The sequence below is a fragment of the Macaca fascicularis genome, chromosome 19, assembly GCF_037993035.2.
Source record: "Macaca fascicularis isolate 582-1 chromosome 19, T2T-MFA8v1.1".
Lineage (NCBI taxonomy): Eukaryota > Metazoa > Chordata > Mammalia > Primates > Cercopithecidae > Macaca > Macaca fascicularis.
Genome location: NC_088393.1, coordinates 8357795 through 8376000, shown reverse-complemented (window position 1 = coordinate 8376000; position 18206 = coordinate 8357795). Strand labels below are relative to the sequence as shown.

Below are 18206 nucleotides of genomic sequence, written 5' to 3'. Positions count from 1 at the left end.
GGAAGTTGAGTCCCTGGCGGAGAGGACAGGCAGGTGCGTCTGCGCAGCCGAGCACGAAGTCGCTGGAGGGGCACACCTCGATGACACGCTCACAGACGGGAGTTCAGACACACACTTCCTGGCTTGCGTGCGAAGCGGGATCGCAGGGCAATAATCCCTCCATCTTCCCTGGAAGGTTCGGTGACTGCAATATACACGCGCCCACTCGATGCCACCAGTCCGCCACCGTCTGGGCCTGGGATCTTGACCCACTTGTCTTCTGTACTTCAGGGTTTAGAGGCAGCAGCAGCAGCAGCCGTCTTGGATAACTTTTGATGGATTCAGGAGGCCTGGAGACCTCTTGTGTGCCGGCACCTGGACATAATTTTCATTCAGCCCTGCCCGATGCCCCGACCTGGACTGCGGTGCCGATGAGGAAACCGAGGCTTAGCGCGATCCCTAATCCAAGGCCACGACGAGTGAGCCTGCTGGGATTCCAGCCAGGAGCCTGTCCCTGGGGAGCACTTGTCACAGCCTTACCCTCTTCCGGGAGGCGCCACACACCCTTGTGGACCAACAATCGAATTAACATGCTGATACACACATGGGGTGAGTGACGCCCTCAAATGCTTGCAAACACATACACACATACACACACACACTCAACTTGGAATTTCAGGAGCTGCTTCTGCTGTGTGTCCTGTTACTTGAAAGGCACAGCCCCTGCAGCACCCATACAAAAATGAGGTCTCCAAATTAAGGTGCGAGGTATGTGTGTAAACAGACTCTTATGGGTCTGAGCTGGTTCCTTCGCTCTGCCGTGTTGATGAAGGTACCAAGACCCCTGCCACTTACACGGGACACAGAGAGTGAATCAGACCCCAAGGTCTGGCGGAGAAAGGAAAGGATCCATGCTGCCCTAAAGGAAATAAACTGATGTGACAGCAAGTGCCATGAAAGGTAGGAGTGGGAGGGGACTTTATTGAGGGTGACCCCCAAGGACCTCTCTGAAGAAGCAGCCTTTTGACATTATCCCTGAATGAATTCTAGAAGCATCTACACAGCATGTCCAGGTAGAGAAGGGAGGGGCCCCGAGCTTAAGAAGGCCGGAGGGTAGGGGCAGTAGGGGCCAGAGTTCTGTAGGACAAGGTCAGACTGACCCATCCCAGTGCCAGGATGCAGGACTTTCAGTGCTAAAAATAGGACAGTCACAGGCAAACCAGGACGGTTGGTGACCGTAGGTAGGAGTTTGAGCTATTTCTTCCTTTCCTCTCCTTTTCCCTTCCTTTCTTCCTTCTTCTCCCTCCTCCCCGTTTTTGTTTGTTTCTGTTTTTGTTGTGTAAAGAGACAGGGTCTCGCTCTGTTGCTTCCTGAGCTCAAGGGATTCTTCCACCTCAGCCTCCCAAGTAGCTGGGACCACCTCGCCCAGCTGATTTTGTTGTTGTTGTTGTCGTTGTTAAGAGACAGGGTCTCCCTATGTTGCCCAGGCTGGTATCAAACTCCTGGGCTCAAAGGATCCTCCTGCCTTGGCCTCCCAAAGTGTTAGGATTTTAAGTATGAGCCACCACACCCTGCCCCTTCCTCCTTTTTTAACAGCTTTACTGAGATATAATTCACATACCATACAAGTTGCTGACCTAAAGTGCGTAAGTCAATGGCTTTTAGTATTTTTGGAGCTGTGTGTCCATTACCACAATCCACTTCAGAACATATCCACGACCCCAAGGGGTTTGGGTTTGGTCTTGAGAAGATAAAACCCAAGGGAAGAGTTTTGAGCAGGGGAAGGCAGGGAACCCTCCAGATCCTGAGGGGAAGGACGGAAGACAGGACCGCCTCCAGCTTCTCAGCTTGACCTCTTGAGGGGAGGGAGAGCTGATACGGCCAATCATTCCACCCCAACCCCCACAAGATATGAAGTACTAATCCCCAATACCCCACAATAGGACCTTATTTGTAATGGGGTCATTATAGATATTAGCAGTGAGCATGAGGCCACATTGGAGTAGGATGGGCTCCTAATGCAATATCACCGGTGTCCTTGTAAGATAGTTATATGGCTGCCTGATTCTGGGTAGGTGGTTGGGAAGTGGGGGAATGGGTATATGAAGACCAGGACACAGAGGGAGAATGCCATGTGACCACAGAGGCAGGGAGTGAAGAGCTGCAGTGACAAGCCAAGGACACCAAGGACGGCAGGCCGCTGCCAAAAGCCAGGGAGGGACAAAGAGGGCTCCTGAGACCTGGTTTTCAGAGGGAGCACAGCTCTGCCAACACCTTCATTTCAGGCTCTGGCCTCTGGAACGTTGGCTCAATACATTTCTGTTAAAAAACATTTTAAAGGCTGAGCATGGTGGCTCATGCCTGTAATCCCAGCACTTTGGGAGGCCCAGGCCGGAGGAACACATGAATGCAGGAGTTTGAGACTAGCCTGGGCAATATAGTGAGACCTCATCTCTATATAAAAATACGTGATAAAAGTCAACATACGTTGCTTTAAGCCATCTGGTCTGTGACACTTTGTTCTGGCAGGCCTAGGAAAGGGATACTTATGCTGAGGAGGGGGACACTTGGTTGGCATAGAGGGAGAGAGCGTGAACCTGGCCCTTTGTGGAACAGGGGAGACTCGGACAGAGGTGGTGATAGGGCAGTCCATTCATTCTGAGATGAAACTTCCACTGGTTTCTGTAAAGGCATCTTGGGGAGCGCAGGGAAGGGGATGGGGACTTCCCAGTGGCATCCCCTTCTCGGGCACCGAGGGAAAGCCACAGTGTCTTGGGGAAGAAGGCAGGGACGTCCTCTCCCCGCCTGCCTGTCCCCAGGGAGTCTCACCTCCTGTTTCCACCTGGGGCTGGGGTGATCGATAGGAGATAGCTCAACCTGGCATGTGGGTGGTGTGGGAACAGGAGACCCCAGACTTTCTTGTTTTGGGGTCTGGGGCAGGCAGCCAGGATCCAGGGACAGTGAGTCAAGGGAAGGGTGGCTGGGAGACCCCTTGACTTGCTGCCAAGGAGACAGAGCTGGTGCTAGGGTGGCATCTGAGGCAGGTGCAGAGAGAGAGGGAGGGAGGGAGGGAAGGGGCCTTTGACTCCAATCTCTTCTTTCTCTACTGACTGCAGGTGGCAGCTGCCCTTCCAGGAGCCAGTGGGGGGACCTGGGTGGCTGGGTAGGGACACCTGCCAAGTCCTCGCCTAAGCCAGCTACCACCCTACTCTGTTGGCTTCCCTTCTCCAACTGTGGGGACGCTGCTCAGGCCTTTCGTGACATCACACCCGGGAGTCCTTGGGGTCCGGTCACTGCTGCTGGGCCCGGCGAGGTTCAAGCTCCGGTCGCCCTGCCCCCTACCCCCCATGCCAGATCAGGCATCGTTGTGGGCAAACAATTATCTGGATGATCTTTATGGGGCTTAAGCTTGGGTGGGAGCAGATGGGGCATGAGCTGGGGATTTGGGGATGGGGGGAATCCACACCCCCACGTCCCGGACGTTTAAAAGGCCCTCTCTGGCACTGGGCCGGGGCAGAGGCCAGCAGGAAAGTGACCGGAGTCCAGGGACATGATGGATCAGGAGGAGAAGCCGGAGGAGGGCTCAGGCCCCTGTGCCGAGGTGAGAAGGCCCTGCCCCCACCCCACCCCCAGCTCAAGGTCTCAGAGCCCATGATTGACAAGACTAATTAGTTTGTAGGGCACCTAATTAGTGAGTGAGTCTCCTAGGACCCCCTGACCCAGTTGTGGCTGTAGAAAGGGGCTGGTGGGCTTGGAGGTCTGAGTGCCAGGCCCCAGGGCAGAGGGCAGGGCTCTCTGTGTGGACCCCTATTGATGGGAGATGCTGGGACCTGGGGGTAGCTCCTGGGCCATGTTTCCCTGACTCATGTCCCACCTCCCACGCCACACTCATCAGGCCCTAATCTAGGACGGCAGGACACTGGCATCGGAGCCTGTCCCTTGAGACGGTACCACGTGAAGTGGCACTGCCGGCCGGGGCCCTGGGGGCGGGGGCCGGGATTGGGAAGGAGACTCATGTCTCATCCAGAACAGCTCTGCAGAGCGGATCGGCGGGGACCATGGTGAGAGCTGAGGAAGAGGGGACAGCAGGCCCCGGGGTCGGGTGTGAGCAGGCTGGCTGGGAAGGTTGGGGAGGGGCCCCCAAGCTGAAGGGCCAACCGGACTGAGCGGGTCTGTCCGCAGGCGGGCTCCCCAGACCAGGAGGGCTTCTTCAATCTGCTGAGCCACGTGCAGGGTGACCGGATGGAGGGGCAGCGCTGTTCACTGCAGGCCGGGCCGGGCCAGACCACCAAGAGCGGTGAGCACGGGCACGGGGGTGCTGTCCATGGGCCGTGAACAGGGTGGGAGTGCGGGGCGCGTGGTCATCTGGAGGGCCTGGGGGCACAGGGTGTGGGAGGCGGTGGTGCACCTGAAGCATCTGCATGGGGGTGAAGGGGTAGGGTTGGGGGCCCCCAGTCCGGCTGTGTCCTCCCAAGTCTGTGAATGTCCACGCAGAGAGCGACCCCACCCCTGAGATGGACAGCCTCATGGACATGCTGGCCAGCACCCAGGGCCGCCGCATGGATGACCAACGTGTGACAGTCAGCAGCCTGCCTGGCTTCCAGCCCGTGGGGCCCAAGGTAGGTGATGTTCTGGCGATGCCGAGGAGAAACCCACCAGGCAGTGCTCTCCAATCCTGCCCTCCACCCAGCCGGGAGAGAACAGGGCCTGCCCCACCTCTGTCCATCCGCTGCCCTGACTTCAGATGGGAGGACGGACCAAGGCCCAGGCAGCGGCTAGAGGGGCCCAAGGTTATATAGGGGCCATGCTAGTGTCAGACCCACGGCTGGAACTTGTGGCTCCTGCCCCCAAGTCTAAAGGTTCTGGGGAGGCCAAAGGGAGAAAACAGGACCCCCTCCTAGGATACCTCAGGGAGGAGGGCACGTGAGCTCACGCATAGAATATATATATATATATATATATGTATATACACACACACACATCTGCATACTCACATGTGTTGACTTCACACATACACAAAGCTTGGGTTCTGATCAGGACCCCAGTGAGGGTCCCAAGACCTGCCACCTCACGCTCAAATGCCACCCTAAATGGCAGATATTGAAGGTAAACATAGACCAGTGCTCAGATGAGGTGGGACACGGTGCCCACCCACACCCTCTCTCCAACGTTCGCCACCTCTGGCTGGCACTGCCCTTGAGCCCTCCCCCCGGCTGACCCCTCTTCATCCACAGGACGGAGCGCAGAAACGAGCTGGGACCCTCAGTCCCCAACCCCTGCTCACCCCTCAGGACCCGACCGCTCTCGGCTTCCGTCGGAACAGCAGCCCCCAGCCCCCGACACAAGCCCCCTGAGGGCCTGAGGCATCCTGGGCCTTACTCGGCCCCCAAAAACTGATAAAAGAATAAAACACTTCCATGAGTAACAAGGAACTGAGTATGCGTATATTTCATCAGGGGAGGGGCGAGGACTCCCACTTGGAGGCCTCAGGATTTCTGCTGGGCATCGCGAAGAAGCTTCTCCTCCCGCCGCTTCCGTACCCTCTCTTTGAATTCTTCTATCTCTTGAAGCTATGGATGGAGAAGTGGGTGGGACAGCAAAGGGGGAGGGGCACACACCTCAGCGCTGAGCCGGGATCCCTCTACCACTCTCCCACCACCCTGCCCCAGACCACGGCTTCAGAGGTTTCAGTGTCTTCATTGGAAGCCCCCTGCCAATGACAAAGGGGTCCAAGGGGGATCCGCTTCACTCTTCCAGGAGAAGGCAATAAGGAAACCATCTCCTCCTCTGCTCTCGGTTCCTTACTCATGGCTGAGAGTAAAATGTTCCTTTTTGAGACGAAGTCTTGCTCTATTGCCCAGGCTGGAGTGCAGTGGCGCGATCTTGGGCTCACTGCAACCTCTGCCTCTGGGGTTCAGGTGATTCTCCTCCCTCAGTCTCCCGAGCAACTGGAATTATAGGCACCTGCCATCACACCCGGCTAATTTTTGTATTTTTGTAGACATGGGGTTTTGCCATGTTGGCCAGGCTGGTCTTGAACTCCTGACCTCAAGTGATCCACCCACCTCGGCCTCCCATGCCCTGGGATTACAGCCATGAGCCACTGCACCTGGCCTAAAATTTTCACCTGAAACCCATCCCAGATACAAGCATCCAGCCTCCTCCATCCCTCTGGCAGGAAGAAGATGAGATCACTTACCTTCTCAGGTGTCCACAGCTCCCTCTGTAAGGAAAAGTCACAACTGGGACACAAGCCAAGAGCCTCCAGAGCCCCACACCAGGGTAGGGTCAGCTCATGGGAGGCAGACATTGGCCCCCAGCAGATTGGTGCCCCGCACCCTCTCCCACCCCTGGAGTGAACCCTCGAACACTCCTCTTATGCCCACCTTGCGCTGTATGACGTAGCCCTCAAACCACTCGGCCTGATTGGAAACCCAGAACATAGCCACAGGGAAAGTGAGGTAGAGTATCATCTGGAATGGCAGAGGGTGGGTGAGGTGACCGCCCCCCTCGCCCCAAGCAATGTGCAGAGGCTGCTCAGAGCCTGGGGGACCCATCCTACTGCAGAGTCCAGAAGCGCCTCGTTAGGGCCGACCCAAGAACCCCAGAACTCCCACCAAGGGTACAGAAACCTCGCATCCTAAAACCTAACTTCTATAATCCAGGAGGCTTCATTCCTGAAAGTCCCCCCTGAGCTGGAGTCTTTCTCTCAAAGACAGACAGACATACAGAGGCCCGAGCTACAATCAAAAGCATCTCCTCGAGACCTCATTACTCATCCCCACTTAAGATCCCGGGAGCACCCCCAAACCCAGGAGGCGTCACTCTTCAACTTCACTTCTCGAAGTCTGGGAGTCTCCCTATCATAGACACCCACCCACCACAAGCCCGAGAGCTCCCCCAGGATCTTAAGTCTTCCTTCTTTAGAGCCCCCTTCTCAGCCAACCCCTCTCTGAGGTCTTTCCTCGGACCAGCCCTCTCACAGCCCCCAAACCCAGAAGCCCAAATCTGAGAACCCCCCCACCCCACAACCCAGCGTCCCCTCTCCTGGATTTCCAACCAGAAAGGTCCCTCTCAAATCTTAAGAGCTTTCTCCTTGGAGCACCCTCTTTCTTTTAAGACCCCCATTTCCAGCCTCATCTTCAGATCCAGGAAGATCCCCTGCTCAGCCTCCCAATCCACTCCTGTGTCCACTGACCCGAAATATCTCCAGCTTCACCCCCATCTCGTTTCTCCCGGTCAACAAAGCAACTTCCGCCCAAAGCCGACCCTCCAGCAAGACAGAAGCTCATTGGTGTTTTGCACGCTCCATTGCTGAAGCTGATTGGCCAATGTGTATCCTGATGACGTAATTCGGGCGTCTCTATGTTGCTTCCGGTCGCTGGCGTCTTCGAAACGAAGTCAATAACGTGAGCCTGTCCGTCAAAAAGGATTTAACCAATAGAAAACGGGTCTGGCCCGGAGGGGCGGGCCGTCAGTGGTAGATGTCATAAGCGCGCGACTCTCGCCTGTACCTGGGCATCCAGGAAAATGGTGGTGATGGCGCGACTCTCGCGGCCCGAGCGGCCGGACCTTGTCTTCGTGAGTCCACAAAGGAGCCAGGGGTGGCCTGCGTTGGGGCATTGGGACCTGGACGCCGCAGGGGATCGGGGCCGGGTCGCCAAGGGGATTTAGGCCAAAATTGCCAGGCCAAGGATTGGGGACCCTAACGGGCCAGAGACCGGATTGTGATGTCCACACCTAACTGGCCAGGAGTAAAAAATACGGTGTTGTGTCTTAGGGTATGAGTAGAAAACTACTGTCGAAGGAAAGCGTCTAGCCTCCCGAGCCAGGGGCGGAAATGGGGGCTTGCAGGGAATGGGAGAGGAAGGAGACCGCATAATTGAACGTTGAGAAGTGAAGACCGGTGTCTGAAGTAAAGGCGTGATTACGAGGCCAGGGCTCCGGTTTCTGGAATGAAGGCTTGGTTTTCTAGATAGCGGTCTCTAGGTCTGGACTGCGGCATGACAGTTTCTGGGGGTGGTGGCCAGGCTAGAAGAACCCTGGTGTTGTGGAGCTTGTCAGGCAATGGCCAATGAAATGCTTATTGTCTGGAGTAGAGGCGTGACATCTTCACCAGATTCTTGGTGTGCAGAGTTAAAGGCTTGGCTTCTGGTGTATAACTGCTCTTATGAGATAAAGTCCTAGCTTTTAACTTCTGGGGCAGAGTTGAGCTAGATGCTGGCTAGTGGGATCCTGGGGGTGGGGCCAGTGGCTTGAAATCTGGACCTGAGAGCCCTGGTGGCTGGGGTGAAGATCTGGTCGTCTGGGCCTGGAGTGGAGATGGGTCAGTTGGTGACAGTGGGAGCCTGAGGGGCCAAAGGCCTGGTGTCTGGGAAGAGGCATGTTTTGAAGAAGTGGGGTCTGGTGTCCAGGACAGAGGCCTGGCATCTGGGCCAGGGCCTTGGTAGCTAAGGAGTCTGACCATTTGGGGCAGAAAGCGAGTGGTGATGTGGACTCATGCCTGGCCCAGAGCCCTAATAACTGAGAAGTCTGATGATTTGGGTTCAATTTTGGGTAGTTGAATTCTGAGGGGTAAAGGTCTGGGCCAGTGTCTTGGTGTCTGGGCATCTGGTTTGGTGCCTGGTTTGGTGCCTGGGCATCTGGTGACCTGACTTCCTTGGTGGGTGGTGGGATCTGGGTAAAAGTCCAGAGTTTGGACCTGAGCCCCAGTAGTGGGGTGGTGCCGCACGCAGGCTCTGAGGGTAGACCTCTCTTCTCCCCATTCCCTGGCCCTGGCAGGAGGAAGAGGACCTCCCCTATGAGGAGGAAATCATGCGGAACCAGTTCTCTGTCAAATGCTGGCTTCGCTACATCGAGTTCAAACAGGGCGCCCCGAAGCCCAGGCTCAATCAGCTATATGAGCGGGCACTCAAGCTGCTACCTTGCAGGTGGGAATGGCTCCAGCTGCCCTGCCCACCAGCCCCTGCCCCCCCGGTCCAGTTATAACAAAACTGCCAAGTAGGTCCCAGGTGATTGCTTTGTGTCCCATCACTGACCTGTACATCCCTTGATGGGTCAGCACACCTCCTCTGATGTCCCAGTCTGTCCCTGTCATTGCTGAGACATGTCACCCCCCCCACACCCACATTTGCCAACAGGGGCAGGGCAGATGGTTCTGGGGGGGGGGTCCATAAAGCTGACCGATCAGCATCTGTCCCCTCCTGTTCCCCAGCTACAAACTCTGGTACCGATACCTGAAGGCACGTCGGGCACAGGTGAAGCATCGCTGTGTGACCGACCCCGCCTACGAAGATGTCAACAACTGCCATGAGAGGGCCTTTGTGTTCATGCACAAGGTTTGGGGCTAGGCGAGGGGATAAATCGGGAGGGGGGGCTCAGTCCATGGTGGTGGGTGGGGTAGCGACAGGGGCTGGGCTCAGCATGTTAGGGATGGGGGCCTGGAATCCTGTTGCTTCTGTGCATGGGAAGTTGGGCTGGACTCAGTCCTGGAGCTGGGGGTTTCTGGGTCCTGCTGCATTTATGTGGAGGCCCCAGGTGTGACTCAGCCACAGGACATCAAGTGTCTGTGGGTAGGCCATGGAGTCCGTGGCTTAGCCCCAGCCGCCTCTCCCCACACCCCCAGATGCCCCGTCTGTGGCTAGATTACTGCCAGTTCCTCATGGACCAGGGGCGCGTCACACACACCCGCCGCACCTTCGACCGTGCCCTCCGGGCACTGCCCATCACGCAGCACTCTCGAATTTGGCCCCTGTATCTGCGCTTCCTGCGCTCACACCCACTGCCCGAGACAGCTGTGCGAGGCTATCGGCGCTTCCTCAAGGTGAGCCCAGCAGGTACGCTGGTTCCCCAGGTTAGTTTCCAGAAACTGCCTCACTGTGACACTAGCTCGGTATAGGATGTCACCCAGCAGACTGGATGTGGGAAGAGGCACCAGGAGATGCATATGTCTTGTCCGTGATTCATGTCTTTATTTTCCAAATAGTTTGCTCACGCCAGTTTCACATTAGGCATAGAGATGGGTGCTGAGGACAGTGTGGCTAAGACACTCCCTACCTGCATGGAGCTTTTAGTCTAACTAGGAAGACGGATGTATGTGAGCTGATGGCATGAACTAGAGTAAAACCACAGCCATGATGAGGGCCAGGAATAGGAGGTGGGGAGAAGCAGGCAGGGTGGAGAGTGGAAGCATCAGCTGGGCGGGAGTGGGGCATGGTTTGCTCAAACTTACAGTATCTGTTCTGTGACATTTGGATTCTAAGCTGGACCAGTCAGGACTGAGGCTGGACCCATGGGACCCAGGCTGGACACTATAGTCAAGGCTGGACCCATGGGATCAAGGCTGACCCAAAAGGGCCAAGGCTAGACCAGTCAGGACTGAGGCTGGACCAGTGGAGCCAAGGCTGGATCCGTTGTGGGTTAGGGGTCAATTCTAACCCAAAAGGATCAAGGCTGGACCTTTGGGGCTGAGACTGGACCACTGCAGTCAAGGCTGTGCTGTTGCAGGTCAAGGCTAACCCAAAAGGTCCGCAGCTGGTCTAGTCAGGACTGAGGCTGGACCAGTGGAGCCCAGGCAGGACCCATAGAGGGTTGAGCCTAACCCAGTGGGGCCAAGGCTAGACCAGTAGGAACCGGGCTGGACCAGTGGGGCTGAGGCTGGTTTGACAGGGCTTGCTTTTGCCCAAGACAGTTGTAAATGGGTGGGGGGCACCCCAAAGCCACTGAATCGGGAGGTGGGCATAGCCCTGCCGCCCCACTGACTGCCTGAGGGGTGGGTCGGTCCCCAGCTGAGTCCCGAGAGTGCAGAGGAGTACATTGAGTACCTCAAGTCAAGTGACCGGCTGGATGAGGCCGCACAGCGCCTGGCCACTGTGGTGAACGACGAGCGTTTCGTGTCTAAGGCCGGCAAGTCCAACTACCAGGTGGGCCTGCTGGGAGCCGAGTGGGTGGGAGGGCCACCCCCCTCCATGACTGAGCCTGAGACTCTCCCCCCGCTGCCCCATGCCCTGCAGCTGTGGCACGAGCTGTGCGACCTCATCTCCCAGAACCCGGACAAGGTACAGTCCCTCAATGTGGACGCCATCATCCGTGGGGGCCTCACCCGCTTCACCGACCAGCTGGGCAAGCTCTGGTGTTCGCTCGCCGACTACTACATCCGCAGCGGCCACTTCGAGAAGGTGCACACTGGCACACGGGGCTCTGGGTTCGGAGTGGGGTCTCCCTCCGACACTTGGGGATACATGTTGACACATACACAGGCAGAAAACATGTGCCATTTATGGCTGGGCACGGTGGCTCACGCCTGTCATCCCAGCGCTTGGGGAGGCCGAGGCAGTAGAATCCCTTGAGGTCAGTGCTTCAAGACCAGCCTGGCCAACATGGCATAACCCCATCTCTACTAAAAATACAAAAATTGGTCAGATATGGTGGCGGGCACCTATAATCCCAGCTACTCGGGAGGCTGAGGCAGGAGAATCGCTTGAACTTGGGAGGTGGAGGTTGCAGTGAGCCGAGATCACGCCACTGCACTCCAGCCTGGGTGGCAGAGCGAGATTCCATCTCAAAAAAAAAAAAAAAAAGTGCCATTTGTGACAGACATGCGTGTCCCTGCACACGATTGCCGTCCTGGTGACGGGAGGGAGACACTCCTGCCTGCAAGCCCACCAGCCTTGGAGTCAGCCACACTTGCGTTCAGGGTTCACCCTCTGGCTGTGTGGCCTTGGCCCCACTAAGGCTGGGTGTCCTCATTTGTACAATCAGGGTGACAGTTAATGCCTGTCACCAATCAGCACGGTGACACAGGCACAGCACTGAGGAGGTACGTGGTGTGAGGGCCACTCCCTCAGGGGTTAGCTGACTATGGCTCTTGGTAGGTGGTGGAGTGGCAAGCTCAGGGGACGGTCTGGGGGCAGGTGGGCTCAGAGGGGGCTGGAGCCGAGAGCAGGGAGGCACAGGAAGCCGGGGAAGATGGGTTGGGAGCCTTGAAAGCCAAATGGGCTGGCCGTGCTGCTGACTAGGGGAGCTGCCAGTGGGGTGTGGATGGTATGTGCTTCCCAGCGCCCCTTCCAGGGGCACATGTAGGCCAAGGCTGTTGGAGGCAGCAGGGTGAGACCCGTCAGGGCTGGGTGGAGAGTTGGCCTGAGCTGGGGTGGGTGAACCAGGCGGGGGACAGGCAGGCTGGGGAAGAGGGTCAGGCAAGCCAGAGGGGTACTTTGGAGCCAAGTCTGAGCCCTCGGAGAATGAGCTGAGGCAAGGGTCCCTGCAGGGTGGACCCATAGGCGCTGGGGGGGTTTTGGCCACCTATTGGGTGCCAAGTGCTTCACACACGTGTCTCAGTTGAGCCTGAGGTCACTGTGCACAAAGAGCAGTCGCCCGGTTTACTAAGGGGGTCCTGAAGCTCCCAAGATCACCCTGGCGGTGCAGGGCAGGGTGGGGGCGAGAAGCCTCTACTGACGCTCTGTCCTGGGATCACGGCCCAGAGGTGCTGGATGGGCCCCCGGGAGGCCCCAGGGGTTCCAGATTGGGGCTGGTGCTAAGAGTGCTGCTGCCTGTCCCCTGCGTCGCTTTCCTCTCACCTCCCCTTCCCTGGGTCCCCACAGGCTCGGGATGTGTACGAGGAGGCCATCCGGACGGTGATGACCGTGCGGGACTTCACACAGGTGTTTGACAGCTATGCCCAGTTTGAGGAGAGCATGATCGCCGCAAAGATGGAGACCGCCTCAGAGCTGGGGCGCGAGGAGGAGGGTGAGCCTCTGGGGGCCCTGGCTGGTGGGGAGAGAGCTGAGTGGACCTCAGCGGGTAGGGGCGTGGCACAACTTAGGTGGGGCAGCCCCAGGAGGCTCAGCTGGGGGCCAGCAGGGAAGGAGGCTGGGTGAATGCAGGGGTTGTGGGGGTCTCGGAGGAGCCAGGAATGGTGACATATCTCAGGCCTGGACCAGAGCCTGGCACGGCAGGAGGGCGAGGGGAACAGTGGGGGTAGGAGGGGTATCCTCAGTACCTGGGGTTGGGGGTGGGACTCAGGTGCACACCCGAGCTGAGTGTCTAGGGCCCAGAGCACTTGGCTGGGGGCTGGAGCGGAGTGAGGGCAGGGAGCAGAGGCGGCGGCGTTCGGGGCCCTGCATCCTGGGTCTCGACCCCTCACGAACTCCCCTTGCGGCTCCCAGACGATGTGGACCTGGAGCTGCGCCTGGCCCGCTTCGAGCAGCTCATCAGCCGACGTCCCCTGCTGCTCAACAGCGTCTTGCTGCGCCAAAACCCACACCACGTGCACGAGTGGCACAAGCGCGTCGCCCTGCACCAGGGCCGCCCCCGGGAGGTGCGTGAAGCCTGCCCCGGTCCTGCCCCTGAGGGCCCGTTTCCTGCAGAACTGGGGAGCCACCCACCTTCACCCATAATGTCACCTCCTGGGGCCTGACTGTGCTTAGTAGGTCCCATTCCACCCGTGTTCTTGGGATTCTCGTCCTGCTATGGCCCCGCCCCTCAGAGCCACAGCTCCCTCCTGGCCCCACCCCTTGGAGGGCCACAACTCCCTCTGGGCCCCCCCCCTTGGAGCGCCACAGCTCTCTCCCAGCCCCGCCCATTAGGGCCACAGCTCTCCTGACCCCGCCCCTTGGGGGGCCACAGCTCTCTTGGTCCCGACCCTTGGCAGGTGCCACAGCACCCTCCAGGCCCCACCCCTCAGAGCCACAGCTCTGCCCCGACACTCATCTGCAGGGTCCTGAGTCCCATATGACCTCCTCTCTCCTGTCTCCAGATCATCAACACCTACACAGAGGCTGTGCAGACGGTGGACCCCTTCAAGGCCACAGGCAAGCCCCACACTCTGTGGGTGGCGTTTGCCAAGTTTTATGAGGACAACGGGCAGCTGGACGATGTGAGCACTCTGCTGCGTGTGCCTGTGTGTTCATGTATGTGTGCATGCATGTGTGTGCTCGTGTGTGCATGCATGCATGTGCTCGCGTGTGTGCATGTGTGTGCGTGTGCCTGTGTGTTCATGCATGTGTGCATGCATGTGTGTGCTCGTGTGTGCATGTATGTGCGTGTGCCTGTGTGTTCATGTATGTGTGCATGCATGTGTGTGCTCGTATGTGTGCATGTATGTGCGTGTGCCTGTGTTCATGTATGTGTGCATGCATGTGTGCTCGTATGTGTGTGCATGCATGTGCGTGTGCCTGTGTGTTCATGTATGTGTGCATGCATGTGTGTTCTCGTATGTGTGCATGTATGTGCGTGTGCCTGTGTTCATGTATGTGTGCATGCATGTGTGCTCGTATGTGTGCATGTATGTGCGTGTGCCTGTGTTCATGTATGTGTGCATGCATGTGTGTGCTCATATATGTGTGCATGTATTTGTGCCTGTGTGTTCATGTATGTGTGCATGCATGTGTGCTCGTATGTGTGTGCATGTATGTGCTTGTGCCCGTGTGTTCATGCATGTGTGCATGCGTGTGTGCATGTATGTGTGCCTGTGTGTTCATGTATGTGCATGCATGTGTGTGCTCGTATGTGTGTGCGTGTGTTCATGTATGTGCACATGCACGTGTGTGCTTGTATGTGTGCATGTATGTGCGTGTGCCTGTGTGCGCACGTGTGTGTGCATGGATGTGTGTGTGTGTGCATGTGTGTGCATGTTTGGGTGCATGCATGTGTGTGCACACGTGTGTGCCTGTGTGTATGCACATGTTTGTGAGCACGGTCACCTTTCTGACCCTTGGTGATGGGGGCTGTCCAGGCGGGCAGGGTCTCAGCCTGACCTCTGCCTGCCCTTGCAGGCCCGTGTCATCCTGGAGAAGGCCACCAAGGTGAACTTCAAGCAGGTGGATGACCTGGCAAGCGTGTGGTGTCAGTGCGGGGAGTTGGAGCTCCGACACGAGAACTACGACGAGGCCTTGCGGCTGCTGCGAGTGAGAACAGGCCCAGGTTGTGGGGTGGGGGCTGCAGGTTGTACGGCCAGGGCCCAGGACAGCCCCTGAGCGCCTCCCCGGCCGCTGTCTGCCCCTGCAGAAGGCCACGGCGCTGCCTGCCCGCCGGGCCGAGTACTTTGATGGCTCAGAGCCCGTGCAGAACCGCGTGTACAAGTCGCTGAAGGTCTGGTCCATGCTCGCCGACCTGGAGGAGAGCCTCGGCACCTTCCAGGTGAGCTGCCTGTGGCTGGGGAGGGACGGGGCCCCAGATTCAGCTGCACAATCACCTCTGACCTGTCCCCATCCCCGCCCCCATAGTCCACCAAAGCCGTGTATGACCGCATCCTGGACCTGCGCATCGCGACACCCCAAATCGTCATCAACTATGCCATGTTCCTGGAGGAGCACAAGTACTTTGAGGAGAGCTTCAAGGTGAGGGGCTGGGGCAGACCCAGAGGCCCCTGATGGTGGTGTCCCCTCCCCCAGGGAGCCTCGGCACCTTACAAGTTCGCTGGGGTTTGTGTGACACAGTATACAGACTGGGTGATTTAAACAACAGAGATTCAGCTTCTCCCTGTCCTGGAGGCTGGAAGTCCAGGATGGAGGCGTGGGCAGGGCTGGTTCCTCCCGAGGCCTCTCTCCTTAGCTTATAGGCAGCCACCTTCTCTCTGTGTCTTTGTGTCGCCTTCTCTTTGTGTGTGTCACTTTCGAAATTTCCTCTTCTTAAAAGGACATCAGTCATAATGGATTAGGCGGCCCCTAACGACCTCAGTTTAACTTAATGATCTAATCTTCAAACGAATCTACCTTCCGAGGTACTGGGGGTTAAGATTGCAGCATACGAATGTTGTGGCGGGGCACAGTTCATTCCACAGCAGGCACGGAGTTCTGCTTCCGTGTGCACCTGTGACTTGTGGGGAGGGTGTTGGTGCCAGTGTGTGCGGGCTGTCCCTGCCCCGCTGCTCAGGAGATGGCTTGTGGGGTCCATGGGGTGGGTTGCGTGTCTCCATGGCAAGGCCCTGTCCCGCGGCCGGAGCAGTCACGTTTGTGTGTGTTTCTATGGATCGTGTGGGCATTATACAGATACACAAATGGGGAGGTTGTACATGCACATGTGTGCTGCTGCCTGCCCCTCTGCCTGGGGTTATGGCCTTCTCCCTGGGGATGGGCAGCCAGTATCAGCGGAGCTGGGGAGCCACCCACCTTCACCCATCCCCCATCACGTCACCTCCTATGGGGTCAGACTGCTTAGCAGGTCCCATTGCACCCCTGTTCTTGGGGTTCTCGCAGAGGGAGACAGTGCAGAGGACAGACCCCAACAACTGCCATTAGGGACAGGGAAGGGCCCCGAGGGAGACCCCAGCGGGCTCCCTACAGACGTCACCCAAGGACATCCCGGGTGCCTGGTGGTCTCTACCTACAGACTCTTACGTATGACCGTCCCTCTGGTAACAGGCGTACGAGCGCGGCATCTCGCTGTTCAAGTGGCCCAACGTGTCCGACATCTGGAGCACCTACCTGACCAAATTCATTGCCCGCTATGGGGGCCGCAAGCTGGAGCGGGCGCGGGACCTGTTTGAACAGGCTCTGGATGGCTGTCCCCCAAAATATGCCAAGAGTGAGGCGGGCAGACGGCATGGGAGGGCAGGCGGGCTGGGTTTCTGACTGGCCCTGGCTGACCGTGCTTCCCTCTTCCCTCTGCCCCGCCCAGCCTTGTACCTGCTGTACGCACAGCTGGAGGAGGAGTGGGGCCTGGCTCGGCATGCCATGGCCGTGTACGAGCGTGCCACCAGGGCTGTGGAGCCCGCCCAACAGTATGACATGTTCAACATCTACATCAAGCGGGCGGCCGAGATCTATGGGGTCACGCACACTCGCGGCATCTACCAGAAGGCCATTGAGGTACCCACTGCGGGAGTCCAGGCCGGGGCCGGAGGTCCCTGAGTAGATGGAAGGGGTCCAGGCAGGTGGGAGGGGCTGGGGAGGAGCCTTCTGGAAGCACAGGGATGGCCATAGTGTGTTGGGAGCCCTGACCTACCCTGGCCTCATTCCCGGCCTCCCCAACCCTGGTGTCCAGGTGCTGTCGGACGAGCACGCGCGTGAGATGTGCCTGCGGTTTGCAGATATGGAGTGCAAGCTCGGGGAGATCGACCGCGCCCGGGCCATCTACAGCTTCTGCTCCCAGATCTGTGACCCCCGGGTAGGGCTGGGGGCTGGGGAGGGACGGGCATCAGGGTTGGGGGTGCGGCAGAGTCAGCCATCTCACGGGCACACACACCCACCCCTGCCCTGCCCTGCCCTGCCCCCCACACAGACGACCGGCGCGTTCTGGCAGACGTGGAAGGACTTCGAGGTCCGGCACGGCAACGAGGACACCATCAAGGAGATGCTGCGTATCCGGCGCAGCGTGCAGGCCACGTACAACACACAGGTCAACTTCATGGCCTCGCAGATGCTCAAGGTCTCCGGCAGTGCCACGGGCACCGGTGAGCCGCCCCAGCTGGCTGGGTCCCTGATCCAGGGCATCTCAGCCCGGCCTGACCTGGGCTTTCTGGGTCTGGAGCCTCAGGTCCTGACGGGAACCTCCTTGAGGGCTGAGCCATTGCCTGGGGGACTGGGACGGTGTGGCATCTGATGTGTGGTAGGGGCCCCCGTGGTGCTGACCCCCTGCTCCCGCCCCCTAGTGTCTGACCTGGCCCCCGGGCAGAGCGGCATGGACGACATGAAGCTGCTGGAACAGCGGGCAGAGCAGCTGGCAGCTGAGGCGGAGCGCGACCAGCCCTCGCGTGCCCAGAGCAAGATCCTGTTCGTGAGGTGAGGGTGGATCCTGGGATGGGACAGGACTGGGACAGGTCCCGAGGGGGCCCAGGGTGGGGAACTGAGGCAGCTTGGCCTGTCCCCAGGAGTGACGCCTCCCGGGAGGAGCTGGCGGAGCTGGCACAGCAGGTCAACCCCGAGGAGATCCAGCTGGGCGAGGACGAGGACGAGGACGAGATGGACCTGGAGCCCAACGGTGAGGGCCTGGCGGGGATGGGGACGGGGGCAGGGCCAGGGCAGGCCTCCGGGGACAGGCCACCGCCAGGAGGGTGACTGGCTCCCACCTTCCCCACAGAGGTTCGGCTGGAGCAGCAGAGCGTGCCAGCCGCCGTGTTCGGCAGCCTGAAGGAAGACTGACCCGTCCCCCCTCCCCTCCCCAATACAGCCACGTTTGTACATCAAGGTTTGAGCCTCCTTCCTGCTGCCCAGGTGCCCGAGGGAGGGCAGCTCAGGAGTGCCTGGCCCTGGGCCCGGATTGGCTGCTGTGGGAGGTGGGGCGGCTGGGCC

General features: G+C 58.6%; 3 protein-coding genes across 6 annotated transcripts; 2 read left to right on the top strand and 1 right to left on the bottom strand.

Annotated features, from left to right (window-relative positions):
• Positions 1-7: 7 nt before the first annotated feature.
• On the top strand, positions 8-5407 carry PCP2 (Purkinje cell protein 2). Of its 3 annotated transcripts, XM_005587766.4 has the most exons (7): positions 8-175; positions 271-588; positions 812-939; positions 3096-3580; positions 4162-4276; positions 4474-4598; positions 5214-5407. In XM_005587766.4, exons 4-7 carry the CDS (start codon positions 3530-3532, stop codon positions 5331-5333), a joined length of 411 nt encoding a protein of 136 aa, XP_005587823.1. In that variant the 5' UTR covers positions 8-175; positions 271-588; positions 812-939; positions 3096-3529; the 3' UTR covers positions 5334-5407. The 3 variants fall into 3 exon arrangements, with proteins under 3 accessions (XP_005587823.1, XP_073881727.1, XP_005587825.1); XM_074025626.1 differs by having other exon boundaries at positions 271-1052; XM_005587768.5 differs by lacking the exons at positions 8-175; positions 271-588; positions 812-939; positions 3096-3580 and adding an exon at positions 4005-4040.
• Positions 5402-7245, bottom strand: PET100 (PET100 cytochrome c oxidase chaperone). Its single transcript, XM_005587769.4, has 4 exons — positions 7178-7245; positions 6366-6452; positions 6179-6202; positions 5402-5549 (listed from the first exon to the last, which is right to left on the bottom strand). Exons 1-4 carry the CDS (start codon positions 7202-7204, stop codon positions 5466-5468), a joined length of 222 nt encoding a protein of 73 aa, XP_005587826.1. The 5' UTR covers positions 7205-7245; the 3' UTR covers positions 5402-5465.
• Positions 7246-7485: 240 nt separating this feature from the next.
• XAB2 (XPA binding protein 2) lies at positions 7486-18101 on the top strand. Of its 2 annotated transcripts, XM_005587764.4 has the most exons (19): positions 7486-7560; positions 8761-8909; positions 9194-9317; positions 9605-9802; positions 10767-10901; positions 10992-11156; positions 12579-12723; positions 13143-13294; positions 13733-13852; positions 14751-14882; positions 14983-15114; positions 15201-15314; positions 16338-16500; positions 16594-16784; positions 16960-17082; positions 17197-17368; positions 17567-17696; positions 17786-17895; positions 17995-18101. In XM_005587764.4, the coding sequence occupies exons 1-19, from the start codon at positions 7510-7512 to the stop codon at positions 18054-18056; spliced, it is 2568 nt and encodes an 855-aa protein (XP_005587821.1). In that variant the 5' UTR covers positions 7486-7509; the 3' UTR covers positions 18057-18101. The 2 variants fall into 2 exon arrangements, with proteins under 2 accessions (XP_005587821.1, XP_073881725.1); XM_074025624.1 differs by lacking the exon at positions 8761-8909.
• The last annotated feature ends 105 nt before the right edge of the window (positions 18102-18206 follow it).

Coding starts and splice junctions, on each gene's coding strand:
- PCP2 (XM_005587766.4), top strand. CDS start 3,530: ATGATGGATCAGGAGGAGAAGCCGGAGGAGGGCTCAGGCCCCTGTGCC. Junction 3,581..4,161: donor GCTCAGGCCCCTGTGCCGAG/GTGAGAAGGCCC, acceptor GTCTGTCCGCAG/GCGGGCTCCCCAGACCAGGA. Junction 4,277..4,473: donor GGGCCAGACCACCAAGAGCG/GTGAGCACGGGC, acceptor ATGTCCACGCAG/AGAGCGACCCCACCCCTGAG.
- PET100 (XM_005587769.4), bottom strand. CDS start 7,204: ATGGGGGTGAAGCTGGAGATATTTCGG. Junction 6,203..6,365: donor GCTACGTCATACAGCGCAAG/GTGGGCATAAGA, acceptor TTTTCCTTACAG/AGGGAGCTGTGGACACCTGA. Junction 5,550..6,178: donor AGCTGTGGACACCTGAGAAG/GTAAGTGATCTC, acceptor CTCCATCCATAG/CTTCAAGAGATAGAAGAATT.
- XAB2 (XM_005587764.4), top strand. CDS start 7,510: ATGGTGGTGATGGCGCGACTCTCGCGGCCCGAGCGGCCGGACCTTGTC. Junction 13,295..13,732: donor ACCAGGGCCGCCCCCGGGAG/GTGCGTGAAGCC, acceptor TCCTGTCTCCAG/ATCATCAACACCTACACAGA. Junction 16,501..16,593: donor TCCCCCAAAATATGCCAAGA/GTGAGGCGGGCA, acceptor TGCCCCGCCCAG/CCTTGTACCTGCTGTACGCA.